The following is a 22,035-nucleotide window of genomic DNA, read 5'->3' as shown; positions in this document are numbered from 1 at the left end:
AGTATATATAGTCAGTGTATAAAGGTAACAGTATATATAGTCAGTGTATATAGGTAACAGTATATATATAGTCAGTGTATATAGGTAATAGTATATATATAGTCAGTGTATATAGGTAACAGTATATATATAGTCAGTGTATATAGGTAACAGTATATATATATAGTCAGTGTATATAGGTAACAGTGTATATATAGCCAGTGTATGTATAGGTGTCAGTATATATAGCCAGTGTATGTATAGGTGTCAGTATATATAGTCAGTGTATGTATAGGTGTCAGTATATATATAGTCAGTGTATGTATAGGTGTCAGTATATATATAGTCAGTGTATGTATAGGTGTCAGTATATATATAGTCAGTGTATGTATAGGTGTCAGTATATATATAGTCAGTGTATGTATAGGTGTCAGTATATATATAGTCAGTGTATGTATAGGTGTCAGTATATATATAGTCAGTGTATGTATAGGTGTCAGTATATATATAGTCAGTGTATACACTCAGCGGCCACTTTATTAGGTAGACCATGCTAGTAACGGGTTGGACCCCCTTTTGCCCCAATTCTTGGTGGCATAGATACAACAAGGTGCTGGAAGCTTCCTCAGAGATTTTGGTCCATAGTGACATGATGACATCACACAGTTGCCGCAGATTTGTCGGCTGCACATCCATGATGCCAATCTCCCGTTCCACCACATCCCAAAGATGCTCTATTGGATTGAGATCTGGTGACTGTGGAGGCCATTGGAGTACAGTGACCTCATTGTCATGTCCAAGAAACCAGTCTGAGATGATTCTAGCTTTATGACATGGCGCATTATCCTGCTGAAAGTCGCCATCAGATGTTGGGTCCATTGTGGTCATAAAGGGATGGACATGGTCAGCAACAATACTCAGGTAGGCTGTGGCGTTGTAACCATGCTCAATTGGTACCAAGGGGCCCAAAGAGTGCCAAGAAAATATTCCCCACACCATGACACCACCACCACCAGCCTGAACCGTTGATACAAGGCAGGATGGATCCATGCTTTCATGTTGTTGACGCCAAATTCTGACCCTACCATCCGAATGTCGCAGCAGAAATCGAGACTCATCAGACCAGGCAACGTTTTTCCAATCTTCTACTGTCCAATTCCGATGAGCTTGTGCAAATTGTATCCTCAGTTTCCTGTTCTTAGCTGAGCGGAGTGGCCCCCGGTGTGGTCTTCTGCTGCTGTAGCCCATACTGTGTACTGTGCGTTCAGAGATGCTCTTCGGCCTACCTTGGCTGTAACGGTTGGCTATTTGAGTCACTGTTGCCTTTCTATCAGCTGGAACCAGTCTGCCCATTCTCCTCTGACCTCTGGCACCAACAAGGCATTTCCGCCCACAGAACGGCCGCTCACTGGGTGGTTTTTCTTTTTCGGACCATTCTCTGTAAACCCTAGAGATGGTTGTGCGTGAAAATCCCAGTAGATCAGCAGTTTCTGAAATACTCAGACCAGCCCTTCTGGCACCAACAACCATGCCACGTTCAAAGGCCTCAAATCACCTTTCTTCCCCATACTGATGCTCGGTTTGAACTGCAGGAGATTGTCTTGACCATGTCTACATGCCTAAATGCACTGAGTTGCCGCCATGTGATTGGCTGATTAGAAATTAAGTGGTAACGGGCAGTTGGACAGGTGTACCTAATAAAGTGGTCGGTGAGTGTATATAGGTGTCAGTGTGTATATATATATATATATGTGTATAGGGGTCAGTGTATGTATAGGTGTCAGTATATATAGTCAGCAATACACCTCTACCTGTTACTTCATATCAGTGCAGTCAGTCCATGGTGCGGCTTATGGGGACGTTGTGGCCGTGCACAGTGCATGCAGGAGTACAGATTCAATGTGGTAAAGAATGTCCTCTCATAGGGTGTAAGTAACAAGCTGGGACTGAGAGATGCAGCGGGGACATGGCTGCTGATCTAATATAGTCCTGATCCATCAGTAACACAGTCCTACCTGACCCCTCTAATATATACACAGTCCTACCTGACCCCTCTAATATATACACAGTCCTACCTGACCCCTCTAATATATACACAGTCCTACCTGACCCCTCTAATATATACACAGTCCTACCTGACCCCTCTAATATATACACAGTCCTACCTGACCCCTCTAATATATACACAGTCCTACCTGACCCCTCTAATATATACACAGTCCTACCTGACCCCTCTAATATATACACAGTCCTACCTGACCCCTCTAATATATACACAGTCCTTCCTGACCCCTCTAATGTATACACAGTCCTACCTGACCCCTCTAATATATACACAGTCCTTCCTGACCCCTCTAATGTATACACAGTCCTTCCTGACCCCTCTAATGTATACACAGTCCTACAGGACCCCTCTAATGTATACACAGTCCTACAGGACCCCTCTAATGTATACACAGTCCTACAGGACCCCTCTAATGTATACACAGTCCTACAGGACCCCTCTAATGTATACACAGTCCTACCTGACTCCTGCATTACAGCTCGGCTTACTATACACTGACATAAGGGCCTGGGCCCCCGCAGCTGTTGCATACATATCTGGATATAATGTGGAAGAAGCCGATGCTGTTGCTTTTATTATTTCAGCTGTTTTTCAGCTTTTCTCCCTAATTTTCCTTATTCTTTAGGTCTCGCTTTAACTGCTGACACTCAGATCCAGCGGATGCCAAGTGAGTCGGCGGCGCAGTCCTTGGCTCTGGCCCTTCCACCTTCCCAGGCGAGGTAAGGACTCTCTATATGTGTCTCTACACACTCTACTGTCGCTCCGGTAATAGTAGCCGCACTCTCTATGATTAGGATGTATGGGAGTATTAGTGTCGCTCCGGTAATAGTAGCCGCACTCTCTATGATTAGGATGTATGGGAGTATTAGTGTCGCTCCGGTAATAGTAGCCGCACTCTCTATGGTGATGTGTGGGAGTATTAGTGTCGCTCCGGTAATAGTAGCCGCACTCTCTATGGTGATGTATGGGAGTATTAGTGTCGCTCCGGTAATAGTAGCCGCACTCTCTATAATGATGTATGGGAGTATTACTGTCGCTCCGGTAATAGTAGCCGCACTCTCTATGGTGATGTATGGGAGTACTAGTGTCGCTCCGGTAATAGTAGCCGCACTCTCTATGATTAGGATGTATGGGAGTATTAGTGTCGCTCCGGTAATAGTAGCCGCACTCTCTATGGTGATGTATGGGAGTATTAGTGTCGCTCCGGTAATAGTAGCCGCACTCTCTCTCTATGGTGATGTATGGGAGTATTAGTGTCGCTCCGGTAATAGTAGCCGCACTCTCTATAATGATGTATGGGAGTATTACTGTCGCTCCGGTAATAGTAGCCGCACTCTCTATGGTGATGTGTGGGAGTATTAGTGTCGCTCCGGTAATAGTAGCCGCACTCTCTATGATTAGGATGTATGGGAGTATTAGTGTCGCTCCGGTAATAGTAGCCGCACTCTCTATGATTAGGATGTATGGGAGTATTAGTGTCGCTCCGGTAATAGTAGCCGCACTCCCTATGATTAGGATGTATGGGAGTATTAGTGTCGCTCCGGTAATAGTAGCCGCACTCTCTATGATTAGGATGTATGGGAGTATTAGTGTGGCTCTGGAAATAGTAGCCGCACTCTCTATGATTAGGATGTATGGGAGTATTAGTGTCGCTCCGGTAATAGTAGCCGCACTCTCTATGATTAGGATGTATGGGAGTATTAGTGTCGCTCCGGTAATAGTAGCCGCACTCCCTATGATTAGGATGTATGGGAGTACTAGTGTCGCTCCGGTAATAGTAGCCGCACTCTCTATGGTGATGTATGGGAGTATTAGTGTCGCTCTGGTAATAGTAGACGCACTCTCTATGGTGATGTATGGGAGTATTAGTGTCGCTCCGGTAATAGTAGCCGCACTCTCTATGGTGATGTATGGGAGTATTAGTGTCGCTCCGGTAATAGTAGCCGCACTCTCTATGGTGATGTATGGGAGTATTAGTGTCGCTCCGGTAATAGTAGCCGCACTCTCTATGGTGATGTATGGGAGTATTAGTGTCGCTCTGGTAATAGTAGCCGCACTCTCTATGGTGATGTGTGGGAGTATTAGTGTCGCTCCGGGTAATAGTAGCCGCACTCTCTATGGTGATGTATGGGAGTATTAGTGTCGCTCTGGTAATAGTAGCCGCACTCTCTCTCTATGATTAGGATGTATGGGAGTATTAGTGTCGCTCCGGTAATAGTAGCCGCACTCTCTATGATTAGGATGTATGGGAGTATTAGTGTCGCTCCGGTAATAGTAGCCGCACTCTCTATGGTGATGTATGGGAGTATTAGTGTCGCTCCGGGTAATAGTAGCCGCACTCTATGGTGATGTATGGGAGTATTAGTGTCGCTCCGGTAATAGTAGCCGCACTCTCTATGATTAGGATGTATGGGAGTATTAGTGTCGCTCCGGTAATAGTAGCCGCACTCTCTATGATTAGGATGTATGGGAGTATTAGTGTCGCTCCGGTAATAGTAGCCGCACTCTCTCTCTATGGTGATGTATGGGAGTATTAGTGTCGCTCCGGTAATAGTAGCCGCACTCTCTATGGTGATGTATGGGAGTATTAGTGTTGCTCCGGTAATAGTAGCTGCACTCTCTATGGTGATGTATGGGAGTATTAGTGTCGCTCCGGTAATAGTAGCCGCACTCTCTCTCTATGGTGATGTATGGGAGTATTAGTGTCGCTCCGGTAATAGTAGCCGCACTCTCTATGGTGATGTATGGGAGTATTAGTGTTGCTCCGGTAATAGTAGCTGCACTCTCTATGGTGATGTATGGGAGTATTAGTGTCGCTCCGGTAATAGTAGCCGCACTCTCTATGGTGATGTATGGGAGTATTAGTGTCGCTCCGGTAATAGTAGCCGCACTCTCTCTCTATGGTGATGTATGGGAGTATTAGTGTCGCTCCGGTAATAGTAGCCGCACTCTCTATGATTAGGATGTATGGGAGTATTAAGTGTCGCTCCGGTAATAGTAGCCGCACTCTCTATGGTGATGTATGGGAGTATTAGTGTCACTCCGGTAATAGTAGCCGCGCTCTCTATGGTGATGTATGGGAGTATTAGTGTCGCTCCGGTAATAGTAGCCGCACTCTCTATGGTGATGTATGGGAGTATTAGTGTCGCTCCGGTAATAGTAGCCGCACTCTCTATGATTAGGATGTATGGGAGTATTAGTGTCGCTCCGGTAATAGTAGCCGCACTCTCTATGGTGATGTATGGGAGTATTAGTGTCGCTCCGGTAATAGTAGCCGCACTCTCTATGATTAGGATGTATGGGAGTATTAGTGTCGCTCTGGTAATAGTAGACGCACTCTCTATGATTAGGATGTATGGGAGTATTAGTGTCGCTCCGGTAATAGTAGCCGCACTCTCTCTCTATGGTGATGTATGGGAGTATTAGTGTCGCTCCGGGTAATAGTAGCCGCACTCTCTATGGTGATGTATGGGAGTATTAGTGTCGCTCCGGTAATAGTAGCCGCACTCTCTATGGTGATGTATGGGAGTATTAGTGTCGCTCCGGTAATAGTAGCCGCACTCTCTCATCTTGCAGACTGGACGCTCATCGCACCGCTCCTGGAGTCGGAGACATTTACAGACAGGCCGGACATCCTGAGCGCTCACAGCCCCCCGGCTTGTCAATGGTAAGTCCACTTTCTGGGGGTCTCACTCTCAGGATCTGCTGAATGGGGAGAGCCGGATGACGGATTATAGACTGCGGCGGTGTCTGAGAGCTGCCAGAATCTTCAGTAGTTTTCTCATACTCTATATAGTATCGGATTCTTCCCAGTCACAATGTCCTGGGATATACTGATACGTCCCTGTATACCGCTAAACAATTACATATTATCAGTTCCGTAATAATAACGGTCAAAACTCGAATTATAGGGTAACTCTGTGCACGGCCACATCGACCCGAAACGCACAGCCCAACCTGCGGTGCTCACAGAGCCTAGTACAGGGCCTGATAGTCACACAGCCCGACCTGCTCACCGAGCCTAGTACAGGGCCTGATAGTCACACAGCCCGACCTGCTCACCGAGCCTAGTACAGGGCCTGATAGTCACACAGCCCGACCTGCTCACCGAGCCTAGTACAGGGCCTGATAGTCACACAGCCCGACCTGCTCACCGAGCCTAGTACACAGCCCGATCTGCTCACCAAGCCTAGTACAGGGCCTGATAGTCACACAGCCCGACCTGCGAGCTCACTGAGCCTTGTACAGGGCCTGATAATCACACAGCCCGACCTGCGAGCTCAGTGAGCCTAGTACAGGGCCTGATAGTCACACAGCCCGACCTGCGAGCTCAGTGAGCCTAGTACAGGGCCTGATAGTCACACAGCCCGACCTGCTCACCGAGCCTAGTACACAGCCTGACCTGCGAGCTCAGTGAGCCTAGTACACGGCCTGATAGTCACACAGCCCGACCTGCTCACAGAGCCTAGTACACAGCCTTACCTGCGAGCTCAGTGAGCCTAGTACAGGGCCTGATAGTCACACAGCCCGACCTGCTCACCGAGCCTAGCACACAGCCTGACCTGCGAGCTCACTGAGCCTAGTACAGGGCCTGATAGTCACACAGCCCGACCTGCTCACCGAGCCTAGTACACAGCCCGATCTGCTCACCAAGCCTAGAACATGGCCTGATAGTCACACAGCCCGACCTGCGAGCTCACTGAGCCTTGTACAGGGCCTGATAATCACACAGCCTGACCTGCGAGCTCAGTGAGCCTAGTACAGGGCCTGATAGTCACACAGCCCGACCTGCTCACCGAGCCTAGCACACAGCCTGACCTGCGAGCTCAGTGAGCCTAGTACACGGCCTGATAGTCACACAGCCCGACCTGCTCACAGAGCCTAGTACACAGCCTTACCTGCGAGCTCAGTGAGTCTAATACAGGGCCTGATAATCACACAGCCCGACCTACGAGCTCACTGAGCCTAGTACACAGCCCGACCTGCGAGCTCACTGAGCCTAGTACAGGGCCATGAACTTGTAGCGATGGTTGTGCAGCCCTTTCCTCTGTTCGGACTGTATCTGGCACGGAGTCCGGACCCCCGCCATCTCTCCCGGCTCCCCGCCATATTGTATGGCTGGTTAGTGACATTTGCTTGTCCTTTTTATTCTTAGTGGCCTCATGCCGACTGTATATTTATCTGTATTTTAGTCGTCTTTGGAGTCTGGTGGGATGAAAAATTCTGCACTTATGGCAAAGAAAGCGCCAACCATGCCCAAACCGCAGTGGCATCCCCCATGGAAGCTGTACCGGGTGAGTGCTACCCATCATCCTCTAGCTGCAATCTGCTCTTCTATTACTCATTTTTTACTGGGTTTTCTTGTTATTCTATCTGATCTGTGAGAGAACGGCCCTTGTGTGGCTCCCCCCCGTGCGGACGTCTCCAGTAACCGTGCTGTCCTTTGTCTCTCAGGTCATCAGTGGTCACCTGGGCTGGGTGCGCTGTCTGGCGGTGGAGCCGGGGAACCAGTGGTTTGTCACCGGCTCAGCAGATAGGACAATTAAGGTAAGAAGCGTTTCCCCTGTGGATCCCGGTGCGCGGCCGTTCCCAGGGCTTCTGTCCAGTCTCAGTCATGGTCTTCATAGCGGCTTCAGCAGCTTTTTCCTTTAAATGTTGCGATGTTTAGAAGCTGAAATACAACGGTCGTCACTGAACGTAACTGATCCTATGTAATGGTTGTCGCTCCCGACATTCCCTACCTATATTAGATGTAACTGAGCTGCAATGCCACACACAGACTGAAGGCAAGAGTGGCGCTGTGATCTAATAATCCCACATCATCCTATCTAATAAGTTCTAGAACCTTCACACTGATCTGTAACATCCCGTCCAGCGGCACTCCCCATAATAGCTGATCTGTATCTGACAGGAACATGGAGAGGCCTCCCAGCCGCAGCCAGTCCCATAACCGAGCACTGAACTGATCAGACGTGGATACAGGACCTGATACCTGCTGGGAGTTGTAGTGCCGGTGGACTCTCTTACCAGGGAGCGGCTAATGATGACTTTCCTAGCGGCGACCGACGATTTGAGAAGCAGCATACATTACCTAGCAGGGCTTCCCCTCCGCTCTGTCTTCCTCCCCGTGTCCTGCGGCACAGTATCAACTCCGGAGCGGCCTGACTGAGATATCAGACTGCTCGGCCAATCACAGGCCAGGACCGCTGACCGCTCAGACTGGCCACGTCTGAGTTGCTGCTGCACGTGGGACCGGGGAGGAAGACGGAGCGGAGAAGTCCTGCCAGGTAATGTATGCTGCAAGGACATCGGTAATGATGTCCCTGCAGCCCTCGCTCAACGATCATCGGGCCGTGGAATAGGCCCAGTAAACGAGTGTCGATCTAGCAGATTGGCGCTCGTTTACATCGTTGATCGGGCCCTCCTCGGCCCGTGGAATAGGACCCTGACACTACATGCTGACTGTCTCCTGAGGAGCCTAGTGGAGACGCCGTCCTGGTGAGTTGGGGGGAGAGCTGACCGCATGACCACAATCCAGGACTGGAGTCTGTTAGCACTTATTATCATCCGGATAAGCGAGCGCCCGGGTTATGTTACAAGACAAAGTATTAGGAGATTTCACTTTATAGGACACAGTGGACTGTAACATATACCGACCCCCACCCCGGACAACCAAACACGGGGACAAAGAATTCATGTTAATAAACTGCCCTGGTGGCCGGAGGCAATAAAGGGGTTAATGCAACAAAGGGGGGAAAGTTTATTGGTATAACAGAATCAATGTATCGTCTCCATGACCTTATTCCTACATATACTCAGCTCTGCTACATCAGAATACACATATAGCTCTGCTACATCAGAATACACACCCCAGAATACTCGGCTATTGCTCTGTCTCAGTGACTATCCTCTGTGTGGAGATTCCATCATTTTCACCAGGTTGTCACCATCATGAAGCCCCTGTTTTCGGCTCCTGTTAGTGAACCCACCAGCAGTATCCTATTATACAGGTAATATATACACACACATATATATATACATATATACACATTATACACACACATATATACACACTCACCGGCCACTTTATTAGGTACACCTGTCCAACTGCACGTTACCACTTAATTTCTAATCAGCCAATCACATGTAGACATGGTCAAGACAATCTCCTGCAGTTCAAACCGAGCATCAGTATGGGGAAGAAAGGTGATGTGAGGCCTTTGAACGTGGCATGGTTGTTGGTGCCAGAAGGGCTGGTCTGAGTATTTCAGAAACTGCTGATCTACTGGGATTTTCACGCACAACCATCTCTAGGGTTTACAGAGAATGGTCCGAAAAAGAAAAACCATCCAGTGAGCGGCAGTTCTGTGGGCGGAAATGCCTTGTTGATGCCAGAGGTCAGAGGAGAATGGGCAGACTGGTTCCAGCTGATAGAAAGGCAACAGTGACTCAAATAGCCAACCGTTACAGCCAAGGTAGGCAGAAGAGCGTCTCTGATCGCACAGTACGGCCAACTCTGAGGCAGATGGGCTACAGCAGCAGAAGACCACACCGGGGGCCACTCCGCTCAGCTAAGAACAGGAAACTGAGGCTACAATTTGCACAAGTTCATCGAAATTGGACAGTAGAAGATTGGAAAAACGTTGCCTGGTCTGATGAGTCTTGATTTCTGCTGCGACATTCGGATGGTAGGGTCAGAATTTGGCGTCAACAATATGAAAGCATGGATCCATCCTGCCTTGTATCAACGGTTCAGGCTGGTGGTGGTGGTGTCATGGTGTGGGGAATATTTTCTTGGCACTCTTTGGGCCCCTTGGTACCAATTGAGCATGGTTACAACGCCACAGCCTACCTGAGTATTGTTGCTGACCGTGTCCATCCCTTTATGACCACAATGGACCCAACATCTGATGGCGACTTTCAGCAGGATAATGCGCCATGTCATAAAGCTAGAATCATCTCAGACTGGTTTCTTGAACATGACAATGAGGTCACTGTACTCCAATGGCCTCCACAGTCACCAGATCTCAATCCAATAGAGCATCTTTGGGATGTGGTGGAACGGGAGATTGGTATCATGGATGTGCAGCCGACAAATCTGCGGCAACTGTGTGATGTCATCATGTCACTATGGACCAAAATCTCTGAGGAAGCTTCCAGCACCTTGTTGTATCTATGCCACCAAGAATTGGGGCAGTTCTGAAGGCAATAGGGGGTCCGACCCGTTACTAGCAGGGTGTACCTAATAAAGTGGCCGCTGAGTGTATGTATATGTGTGTGTGTGTGTGTGTGTGTGTGTGTATATATATATATATATATATATATATATATATATATATATATATATATATATATATATATATATTAATAATAATACATTATACATAGCAGTATCCTCCTCATACAGCGTTATTGCCTCTTGTATCCTATCATACAGATATATATATACACACACACACACATATTATACGTAGCAGTATCCTCCTCATACAGCGTTATTGCCACTCGGGATGTGACTCTGTTTCTTCTCTTAGATCTGGGATCTGGCGAGCGGTAAGTTGAAGCTTTCCCTGACCGGACACATCAGCACCGTCCGGGGGGTGATCGTCAGCACCCGCAGCCCCTACCTGTTCTCTTGTGGGGAGGACAAGCAGGTGAAGTGCTGGGACCTGGAGTATAATAAGGTGAGTGCCGGCAGCTTTATTCCTTCTTATATCCTTTATATCTATGAGTTTTACTATCTCTCTCACATTGATCGGTGCTCTGGTTATTGCTGTCTCTCTCTTACATTGATCGGTGCTCTGGTTACTGCTGTCTCTCTCACATTGATCGGTGCTCTGGTTACTGCTGTCTCTCTTACATTGATCGGTGCTCTGGTTATTGCTGTCTCTCTTACATTGATCGGTGCTCTGGTTACTGCTGTCTCTCTTACATTGATCGGTGCTCTGGTTATTGCTGTCTCTCTTACATTGATCGGTGCTCTGGTTACTGCTGTCTCTCTCACATTGATCGGTGCTCTGGTTACTGCTGTCTCTCTCTTACATTGATCGGTGCTCTGGTTACTGCTGTCTCTCTCACATTGATCGGTGCTCTGGTTACTGCTGTCTCTCTTACATTGATCGGTGCTCTGGTTACTGCTGTCTCTCTTACATTGATCGGTGCTCTGGTTACTGCTGTCTCTCTCTGCCGCACTCTCGGAGCTCACATGTTGTTGTTTGTCCCCTGACCAGGTTATCCGGCATTACCACGGCCATCTAAGCGCGGTCTATGGCTTAGACTTACATCCCACCATTGACGTCCTTGTCACTTGCAGCAGAGATTCCACAGCACGAGTAAGTAAGGACCCCGTTCCCCCGAGTGGGTGGGGACCCCCTGTCCCCTTATGAAGCCCCCAGCACCTCCGGTTGTGGTCATGTCACCATTTACCCCTCGGTACACGAACACATCGGCTTCCTGTCATAATGGGGTTCTGGCGGATCCGGGCGTGGAAAGGTCTGAACCCCACAGACTCTAACGGCCAGAATGTAGTCGCTCTGACTGTATCCCATGTGGGTTTAGACTCACCATAAAAGTGCCGCAGACTCGCCAGGTCCAAGACGAAGCGTTATATCCACCTGGGAAATCAGTATGGAAATACGTTCTGGCTGATAACGTCCACGGGGCTGATCTGGTGCCTGGATCGTTCAGCGTCCATTGTGCCAGGATGGCAGTGTGACTGAGAGGCGGGATCTTACTGCTGGATACCATAAAGCTTCCGGCATCCTCCTCTGACTGGATGTTTTGTCCCCCCCCCCATTATAGATTTGGGATATCAGAACAAAAGCGGGCGTACATACACTGGTCGGACATACGAATGCGGTGGCCACCGTGCGGTGCCAGGCCGCGGAACCGCAGATTATAACAGGTGAGCCCGCCGCGCCCGTCTGACTGTCTTTGCTCTTTGGCCGCGCTCGGATAGGTGGTGGTTTGTATCCTGTGATATCTGCAGGTGAGGAAGACCTCGCTGCCCGGCTGCCCTATAACTGACTGCCGCTCCTCTCCGACTGCCTTATAACTGACTGCTGTGTGTGTGTGTCGGCAGCGGCTACCCCTGGAGAGTGTGTGTCGGCAGCGGCTACCCCTGGAGAGTGTGTGTCGGCAGCGGCTACCCCTGGAGAGTGTGTGTGTGTCGGCAGCGGCTACCCCTGGAGAGTGTGTGTGTGTCGGCAGCGGCTACCCCTGGAGAGTGTGTGTGTGTCGGCAGCGGCTACCCCTGGAGAGTGTGTGTGTGTCGGCAGCGGCTACCCCTGGAGAGTGTGTGTGTGTCGGCAGCGGCTACCCCTGGAGAGTGTGTGTGTGTGTGTCGGCAGCGGCTATCCCTGGAGAGTGTGTGTGTGTCGGCAGCGGCTATCCCTGGAGAGTGTGTGTGTGTCGGCAGCGGCTACCCCTGGAGAGTGTGTGTGTGTCGGCAGCGGCTACCCCTGGAGAGTGTGTGTGTGTCGGCAGCGGCTACCCCTGGAGAGTGTGTGTGTGTCGGCAGCGGCTACCCCTGGAGAGTGTGTGTGTGTCGGCAGCGGCTACCCCTGGAGAGTGTGTGTGTGTGTGTGTGTGTGTCGGCAGCGGCTACCCCTGGAGAGTGTGTGTGTGTGTGTCGGCAGCGGCTATCCCTGGAGAGTGTGTGTGTGTCGGCAGCGGCTGTCCCTGGAGAGTGTGTGTGTGTGTGTGTGTGTGTGTGTCGGCAGCGGCTATCCCTGGAGTGTGTGTGTGTGTCGGCAGCGGCTATCCCTGGAGAGTGTGTGTGTGTCGGCAGCGGCTACCCCTGGAGAGTGTGTGTGTGTGTGTGTCGGCAGCGGCTATCCCTGGAGAGTGTGTGTGTGTCGGCAGCGGCTACCCCTGGAGAGTGTGTGTGTGTGTGTGTCGGCAGCGGCTATCCCTGGAGAGAGTGTGTGTGTGTGTGTCGGCAGCGGCTATCCCCTTAGAGCCTTTAGAACGTTTGTTGATTTTCTTTCTAATTGTCCTTTTCTCGTTGTTTTTCAGGAAGCCACGACACCACCATCCGGCTGTGGGACATGGTGGGCGGGAAGACTCGCGTCACCTTAACCAATCACAAGAAATCCGTCCGCGCCGTCGTGTTACATCCAAGACAGTAAGAGCCTTCACCTCTAATATACTATCCCTCCTCCCGGTGTCCTGGCGCACGGCCGGAGGCATCGGACGCAGAACGTACAGACGGCTTCTCCATTGCCGTCCAGTGTCTTGTTTCGGATTCGGTCGCTCCTCTGGTGACTGGCGGATTTCTCGCTGATTTGTGCGCATGAAGTAGTGACGTCCCAGGATCCTCTGCGCTATTACTGTACAAGCCGAGGTTTCCAGGCAGGGAAGAAGACGTCACTACTTCATGCACACATGTCACCAGCGGACGGCTGAACACCCCGAAATCACCAGCGGATAATTGACAGATTTACAGATTGTATCTATTACAATGAAATCTCAGTAAAAAGTTTGAGAATGGGCACTTTGTGTTATGTGAGACTCCTCAACCTATAAGCTGCTGCATGCCCTGCAGGAAGTGGTGAATTCTCTCCAGTCTGACACAGTGCTCTCTGCTGCCCCCTCTGTCCATGTCGGGAACTGTCCAGAGCAGCAGCAAATCCCCATAGAAAACCTCTCCTGCTCTGGACAGTTCTGACATGGACAGAGGTGGCAGCAGAGAGCACTGTGTTAGACTGGAGAGAATACACCACTTCCTGCAGGACGTAAAGCAGCTGATGAGTACTGGAAGACTGGAGATTTTTAAATAGAAGTAAATTACAAATCTATATCACTTTCAGGCACCAATAAACTATCAAATAACCACCTAGAACTATGATTGCTATTGGCCTCTATATGTAAGAGTTAAAGGAGAAGTCCAGCAAAATTTTTTTATTAAAGTATTGTATTGCCCCCCAAAAGTTTTACAAATCCCTAATATACGATTATTACGAGAATTGCTTACTGCACTTACTACTGCACCAAGGCTTCCCTTCCCGGATTACATGGTGATGTCACTTCCCGGATTACATGGTGATGTCACTTCCCGGATAACATGGCCATGTCACTTCCTGGATAACAAGGTGATGTCACTTCCTGGATAACATGGTGAGGTCACTTCCTGGATAACATGGTGATGTCACTTCCCGGATAACATGGTGATGTCACTTCCCGGATAACATGGTGATGTCACTTCCCGGATAACATGGTGATGTCACTTCCCGGATAACATGGTGATGTCACGACATCCAGAGCTGTGCGGGCTGTGGCTGCTGGGGAGGATGATGGCAGGGGGACACAGGGCACTGGAGGGACACTGAGCATCCCTCTGCCATCATCCTCTCCAGCAGCCACAGCCCGCACAGCTCTGGATGTCGTGACATCACCATGTTATCCGGGAAGTGACATCACCATGTTATCCGGGAAGTGACATCACCATGTTATATCCAGGAAGTGACATCACCATGTTATCCCGGAAGGGACGTCGCCGTGTTATCCCGGAAGGGACGTCGCCGTGTTATCCCGGAAGGGACGTCGCCGTGTTATCCCGGAAGGGACGTCGCCGTGTTATCCCGGAAGGGACGTCGCCGTGTTATCCCGGAAGGGACGTCGCCGTGTTATCCCGGAAGGGACGTCGCCGTGTTATCCCGGAAGGGACGTCGCCGTGTTATCCCGGAAGTGACGTCGCCGTGTTATCCCGGAAGGGACGTCGCCGTGTTATCCCGGAAGGGACGTCGCCGTGTTATCCCGGAAGTGACGTCGCCGTGTTATCCCGGAAGTGACGTCGCCGTTTTATTCAGGAAGGGAAGCCTTGATGCAGTAGTAAGTGCAGTAAGCAATTCCCGTGAAGTGTATATTGGGGATTTGTATAACTTTCATAAAGATTTTCCCCGGACTTCTCCTTTAAGTGAGCAGCATCAGATGTGGGTCTTTGGTCTTGTGGGAGCTGGTGTGGCCCCTGAGGCGGCTCTGTACTGCCTGTCTCTGGTAACTGGCTGGCGGTGTATGATATTGGGGAGCTGTGGTTATCCTATCACATAAGACCTCTGATCATGTGACTGTGGGGACTGAAGAGACGTAGCTGGACCTAGTGGCCCCCGTGTGACACAGTAAGTGGTGGGGCCGCAGTCCTTGCCTTGTAGTTGTCACCTCTCCGGCGTTTCTTCTCTTCCAGGTACACCTTTGCATCGGGGTCACCAGATAATATAAAGCAGTGGAAATTCCCTGACGGAAACTTCATCCAGAACCTGTCCGGTCACAACGCCATCATCAACACCTTAGCCGTCAACTCTGAGGGGGTGCTGGTCTCCGGAGGTGCCGTATATCACAGTCATCGGGCGGCGGAAGGGTATGAGGTGCGGCTCCTGTCTCATCCTCCTCCTTCTCTCTTACAGCTGATAATGGGACCATGCACCTGTGGGACTGGCGGACCGGCTACAACTTCCAGAGGATCCACGCTGCCGTTCAGCCGGGCTCCCTGGACAGCGAGTCGGGGATATTCGCCTGCACCTTTGATCAGTCAGAGGGCAGATTAATCACCGCTGAAGCCGATAAAACGGTGAAAGTCTACAGAGAAGATGAGACTGCGGTGTGTATCCGTCTTATCGGAAGGATGGGACGCCGGGGGGAGGGAGACATAGCGGGCACACGTCTTTTATGCCGGGGGAGGGATGGAGACGTAACGGGCACACGTCTTTTATGCCGGGGGGAGGGAGGGAGACGTAACGGGCACACGTTTTTTATGCTGGGGGAGGGAGGGAGACGTGACGGGCACACGTCTTTTATGCCGGGGGGAGGGAGGGAGACGTAACGGGCACACGTCTTTTATGCCGGGGGGAGGGAGAGAGACGTAACGGGCACACGTCTTTTATGCCGGGGGGAGGGAGGGAGACGTAACGGGCACACGTCTTTTATGCCGGGGGAGGGATGGAGATGTAACGGGCACACGTCTTTTATGCCGGGGGGAGGGAGGGAGACGTAACGGGCACACGTCTTTTATGCCGGGGGGAGGGAGGGAGACGTAACGGGCACACGTCTTTTATGCCGGGGGGAGGGAGGGAGACGTAACGGGCACACGTCTTTTATGCCGGGGGGAGGGAGGGAGACGTAACGGGCACACGTCTTTTATGCCGGGGGGAGGGAGACGTAACGGGCACACGTCTTTTATGCCGGGGGGAGGGAGGGAGACGTAACGGGCACACGTCTTTTATGCCGGAGGGAGGGAGACGTAACGGGCACACGTCTTTTATGCCGGGGGGAGGGAGACGTAACGGGCACACGTCTTTTATGCTTGGTTTATTATTTTGATAGCTTTTTCTTATATAATCCCTGATAGTCTCCGAGTATTTGTGCTGCTCGTGTGTCTCACAAAACGTGCTCAGACCCAGGAGATTGTATAGATTATTCCCTGAGTATTCCGAGTGTAGTGCCAGGTTCCAGACACGCGGGTGCTGGGCATGTACCGCACTAGGGCAGGCCAATGTACGGCACGTCTCAGTGAACATGGTTTTATGGATCCTTTCCTGTGTGTAATGCACCAAGCAGCTGATCTTACTGATCGCTAAGCCTCCACACAGCTTGATAAATCTTGCAGCCGGGCCACCCAATCAATCACTGGAACCTTTGTGCGGCCCTTAAAGTGATCCTTTCACCCCCGTTGCTTTATGTGCTGTTCTCCGCACCATCCACAGGCTCAGATGCGGCACATGTAATATATACCTCTATAACACCTGTCCGTGTTTCTTTCTGCCCTAAAATTGCTTCATTTTATCAGTGTACAGTGTCACCTAGGCGAAGGGTTCACGGAGGTTGGGCCGTCTCTCTCTTTTGGGAGAGGGGGGCCCAACTGCTATGAGGCTCCTGTGGTAATCCTTGGGAACCAGGTGATGAGTAGCTGGGCAAGATGGTGGTGTCACCCTGAGGCGCTTGTCACGGTGGGTAGGACTCAATAGGTCAGTTCTGTCGTGCAGCTCTGGATTACTTAAAGGGGTTTTCCAGGAAAAAATGATTTTTGGTATTAGGAAAGGGTTAACCAAGGTTAAGCCTTTTCTAATATACTTCCCTAACATTACTTGTCAGCTCTAGGCGATCCCCCAGCTGGTCACATGATTTGGCTGCTCCTGAGCTTCTGACTTCCTGTCACATCCCGGACCGTCTGTGTCTGTGTTTCCGGTTCGGTGACGTCACTCCTGTCTCTATGTGTCCTCTGATAGAGCTGGAAGCTGCTGAGTCCTGTGTGTGGAGAGGGGGAGGGACTCAGGTGTTGATGCTTTCTGATTGGCTCTCGGCAGCAGCACAGACATCCACAGTCTCTCCGTCCCCAGAGTGAATCACACAATGCTGCAGCAGGCTGTGTCCCTTCCAGAGCAGGAGCAGTGCGAGTCACTGTGGGAGGGGGGTGCTGTGTGTCTGTGCTGCTGCCCATCTGATAGCTCTCTGTCACAGCACAGGAATCATCTCCACCCCGTCCTCAGCCACCCCTCCCCCCTCCACACACACACACACACACACACACGGCTCATGGGATGTCAGTGAGAACTTCCCTATAGATAGAGCTGCTGCTGGTGTCCTCCTATGTCTGTGTGGAGAGGAGAGGAGCTCTGTGGGGCAGATAACTGTTGTGGTCTATGTTCCTCCAGCTTCTCCAGCCTCTGCCTGTGGAGCAATGGTAAATGTCGGGATAACCAAGCTCACTGATCAGGGCTCCCATCCTGTCAGAGTTTGATTTTTTTTTTTTCCATCTTATTTCCCAGTGATGGCTTGTGCTAAGCATTCTGGGGATTGTATTTCCTCTGCAAAGAAGAAACACTCAGGTCTTATACAAACAAGATGAATTTTCTAAGAAAATAATGCTCCACTGACAATACCTATTGACTCTATAGCTTCTAAAACTGCCCTGGATATCTGTATACATGTATTACCTAACCAAGTCTATAAATAATAATATATTGTAGCAAATAGATTTGGTTTTATTATTATTTATAGACTTGGTTAGGTAATACATGTATACAGATATCCAGGGCAGTTTTAGAAGCTATAGAGTCAATAGGTATTGTCAGTGGAGCATTATTTTCTTAGAAAATTCATCTTGTTTGTATAAGACCTGAGTGTTTGTTCTTTGCAGAGGAAATACAATCCCCAGAATGCTTAGCACAAGCCATCACTGGAAAATAAGGGCCCGTTAACACAGAGTAAGAAAGGCGGAATTGTCCGCCGCAGAATGCCGCAGGGCGCACCTCCCATAGAGCGTCATTATGACACGCAGGCTGGCGGCATTCTGCGGAGGACAATTCCGCCTCTTTTACTCTGTGTTAATGGGCCCTAAGACGGGGGGAAAAAAATAAAATCAAACTCTGTCACCAGACCCGAACCCTCCAGCTTGTTATACACTGCAAATCCAACTCTGGCCACTGGGTGTGCTGCATATGTAACAGACAGAGCAGCTTGTAAACAAAGAATACAAGATATAAAAAGAGCTTTTTCATCTCAAGAGAAGCCGATAGAGAAGAAAAATGTATATGGGGAGGTTTGTCTTGACTTAGGCAATAATGCTAGATGATTTTTGAAAAAACATAAAAATCCTGGAAAACCTCTTTAACCCTTTGAGGACCAGGCCCAAAATGACCCAGTGGACCGCGCAAATTTTGATCTTAGTGTTTCCGTTTTTCCCTCCTCCCCTTCTAAGAGCTCCAGCACTCTGTTTTCTATCTATAAGCCATGTAAGGGATTATTTGTTACAGGAATAGTTGTACTTTGTAATGGCGTCATTCATTCTACCATAATATGTATGATGGAACCCCAAATATATCATGTATGATGGAACCCCAAATATATTATGTATGATGGAACCCCAAATATATCATGTATGATGGAACCCCAAATATATTATGTATGATGGAACCCCAAATATATCATGTATGATGGAACCCCAAATATATCATGTATGATGGAACCCCAAATATATCATGTATGATGGAACCCCAAATATATCATGTATGATGGAATAAATTGGTGAAATCGCAAAAAAGAATGCAATATGGTAACGTTTGGGGGGTTCCTGTGTCTACGTAATGCACTATATGGTAACAGCCAAGAGAGCAAAAATCCCGGCAACTCACCACTGGATCATCATGTAGTATAGCTTTATTTCCATAAATCAAGTGTGAACATATTAACAGCTGCTGTTAATATGTTCACACTTGATTTATGGAAATAAAGCTATACTACATGATGATCCAGTGGTGAGTTGCCGGGATTTTTGCTCTCTTGGATTTTGTTGGGATTGTGCTCCCTTCCTCGTGCACCACCCGCCTGTCACGGAGTGCCGCTCTGATTTTTTGCATATATGGTAACAGCGACATGATACTATTACTCTATAGGTCTGAACACAACCATATGCAGGTTACACAGATTCTCTAATGTTATATTTTTTTTTTAAATGAAATCCTTTTTTTTGGCAATTAATTATAAATAAAATGGGCCTATTGTGACGCTTATAACGGTTTTATTTTTTTCACCTACGGGGCTGTATGGGGTGTCATTTTTTCCGCCATGATCTCTAGTTTTTATTAATACCATATTTGTGAAGATCGGACGTTTTGATCACTTTTTATTATTATTTTTTTATATATATAATGTAACATAAAATCGGTAACCGCGCATTTTTTCCCTCTTTCCGTGTACGCCGTTTACCGATCACAATGACGCTTGTTATATTTTAATAGATCGGACAATTACGCACGCTACGATATATTATATGTTTATTTGTTTATTTATTTTTATATGTTTTATTTATATAATGGGAAAGGGGGGTGATTTAGACTTTTATTGGGGGAGGGGTTTTGGGGTAGTGTGTTAGTGTTTTTAACTTTTTTTTTTACACATTTGAAGTCCCTTTGGGAGACTTGTACATACATTACTTTGATTTCTACAATGATGATTGCTATGCCATAGGCCTAGCATTGATCAGTGTTATCGGCGATCTGCTCATTGAGCCTGCCTGTGCAGGCTTAGTGTAGCAGATCGCCGATCGGACCGCGCGGAGGCAGGTGAGAGACCTCCAGCAGTCCGTTTTACTGATCGGGACCCCCGCAGTCCCACAGGGGGGGGGGTCATGTCGCTGTGTGTGTGCTGCTGGTCCATGAGGAGGGAGCAATAAGCCGAGCAGCTCTGCACCACAAGGAACACGGATGGTAACTGCACTTTGTCCAGGGAAGTCGCATAGTCAGAAAAAGCTTCAGTTTTAGTGTCCGTATCAGCATTGGGCCTCCCCTGATGGGCAGATGGTTGCCTTCTCCGATAAGTTCCGTTTCCTGCTTCATTGACTAGATGGATACTGGTGTGTATACAGGTTCACATCTGTAGGAGACGACCTGTGCTGCTACTGGGAGCTGCACACCACAATATCTACACACCAATGGCCGTCTGGTCAATGAAGCAAAAAACGGAAACCATCAGAGAAGGAAACAGCCTGCCAATCAGTGGGGACCCAATTCCTGTACGGACGCTAAAACTGAAGCCTTTTCTGCTGATGCGACTGTGTCAGGTGTTTCCCCGGTGTGGGACCCCGCAGCCGTTCCTGGGAGGACAGGAGCTGCCGCTGTTAGTCTGGGGTATGTGGAAGGAACTCTCCACCGATTTGGGTTGGAATCCATGCTTGCTGGCCACATACACCGATACATGCCGATCGTGTTCCCTGGGGTGGATGGGATCTTCCAGCAGATGTCTGATATTGGTTGGAAGCGCTTGTACAAGTCTTCAGGGACTAACCGGTCCCCTAATTCTTCAGACGTTAACCTAGTTGAGTATCTGTCGGACCTCTGTGGTTGTTGTGTTAGCTCTATGGACCATCGTCACGCGCAGGCCAGTGTCTGAGATGCAGTCAGCATGTGACACCTACCCGGACCTCCCAGGAGTCAGTCCATGTAGCTGCTGCCTGTGCTGCACATGGCGGTTACTCTGGACGGAGCGCCACGTGACTGTGTAGGTTTCTCCCCTCACCGCCTGACAGGGATAAGACGTAGCGGCAGCATTCCACTGTGTATTGTTGTCTGTAACCATAGAAACCTATAAATGTGCACGGGGACTGGATGGGACAATAGGATGAGATGTCGCCCAGGCCGCTTACACTACAGGTTTTTTTTTTATTTTTTTCTGTATCTGTTTTTTTGGCCATAAACAAGTTGTAGCTCTAAGGGGTTAATAGACCGATCCCGGATCCTTAGACTTGGCTCCGGCCGCACATTACGAGCTGCTTTAACCTTATCCTGTTTATCTGCTTGTTTTACTCTCTTTCAGTCTGAAGAAACTCATCCAATCAACTGGAAACCCGAAATCATCAAAAGGAAAAGATTTTAATAAGCCGCATCTGTCGTTCCGTCTGTTTCTCACCGTGTGACCCAGCATGGATTCTGTTTCAGCCGTTCGGCCTTTGTCTTTCATCATTGTATCAGAGTCCATCCTGTTATGGCTATCCCTCCATCGCTGGAAGCCGTCACACGTCAGAGAGAAGGAAACCATTACAGGCTGGCGCTTCCCAATGCCGGGAGTAAGACTTGTGGACTGTATCTATGTATGTGGATAGACGGCGGTAAGTGCCGAGAATGTCGCCCTCATACAGTATCCATACGGCGCTCTCTCTGCCGCCAGCAATAGTTCTTTTCAGAAAATGTTTTTATATTTCTTTTGTCCCAATAAAACCTTTGTCTAAGCGACAGTCGCATGATGGTCTGTGCGGAAGACGAGATGCTGTCAGCTTCTGAAGTCATCCGGGGCGGATAAATTATCACCTTGTCTGTTTGGGTAAGATGTAAGGCGTTCGCTATGATCACGGCTGCGAGGAACGGCCAACAAGTCAAAACACAGGAAACAATCAATGTTTTCCATTTTTTTGGCCCAAGCTGCGGATGATGTAACTGAATGCGGTGAAAGCTTTATAACATTATCTAAACAAAGCAGCTGCTTCCTTCCGGATAATTCCGCAC

At 49.1% G+C, this 22,035-nt stretch overlaps 1 protein-coding gene across 1 annotated transcript in view; it reads left to right on the top strand.

Moving 5' to 3' along the window:
- Nucleotides 1-21,765, top strand: part of PLRG1 (pleiotropic regulator 1) — a 31,702-nt gene extending 9,937 nt beyond the window's left edge. The window contains exons 5-15 of the mRNA XM_069976894.1: nt 2,670-2,763; nt 5,621-5,711; nt 7,237-7,338; nt 7,499-7,591; nt 10,579-10,728; nt 11,275-11,376; nt 11,846-11,948; nt 13,061-13,169; nt 15,228-15,367; nt 15,448-15,641; nt 21,350-21,765. Coding sequence (XP_069832995.1) covers nt 2,670-2,763; nt 5,621-5,711; nt 7,237-7,338; nt 7,499-7,591; nt 10,579-10,728; nt 11,275-11,376; nt 11,846-11,948; nt 13,061-13,169; nt 15,228-15,367; nt 15,448-15,641; nt 21,350-21,409 — 1,238 coding nt within the window. The 3' untranslated portion in view covers nt 21,410-21,765. The remainder of the gene's footprint in view (nt 1-2,669; nt 2,764-5,620; nt 5,712-7,236; nt 7,339-7,498; nt 7,592-10,578; nt 10,729-11,274; nt 11,377-11,845; nt 11,949-13,060; nt 13,170-15,227; nt 15,368-15,447; nt 15,642-21,349) is intronic.
- Nucleotides 21,766-22,035: the final 270 nt, after the last annotated feature.

The sequence above is a fragment of the Dendropsophus ebraccatus genome, chromosome 7, assembly GCF_027789765.1.
Source record: "Dendropsophus ebraccatus isolate aDenEbr1 chromosome 7, aDenEbr1.pat, whole genome shotgun sequence".
NCBI lineage: Eukaryota > Metazoa > Chordata > Amphibia > Anura > Hylidae > Dendropsophus > Dendropsophus ebraccatus.
This window is presented reverse-complemented; position numbering and strand designations above follow the sequence as displayed.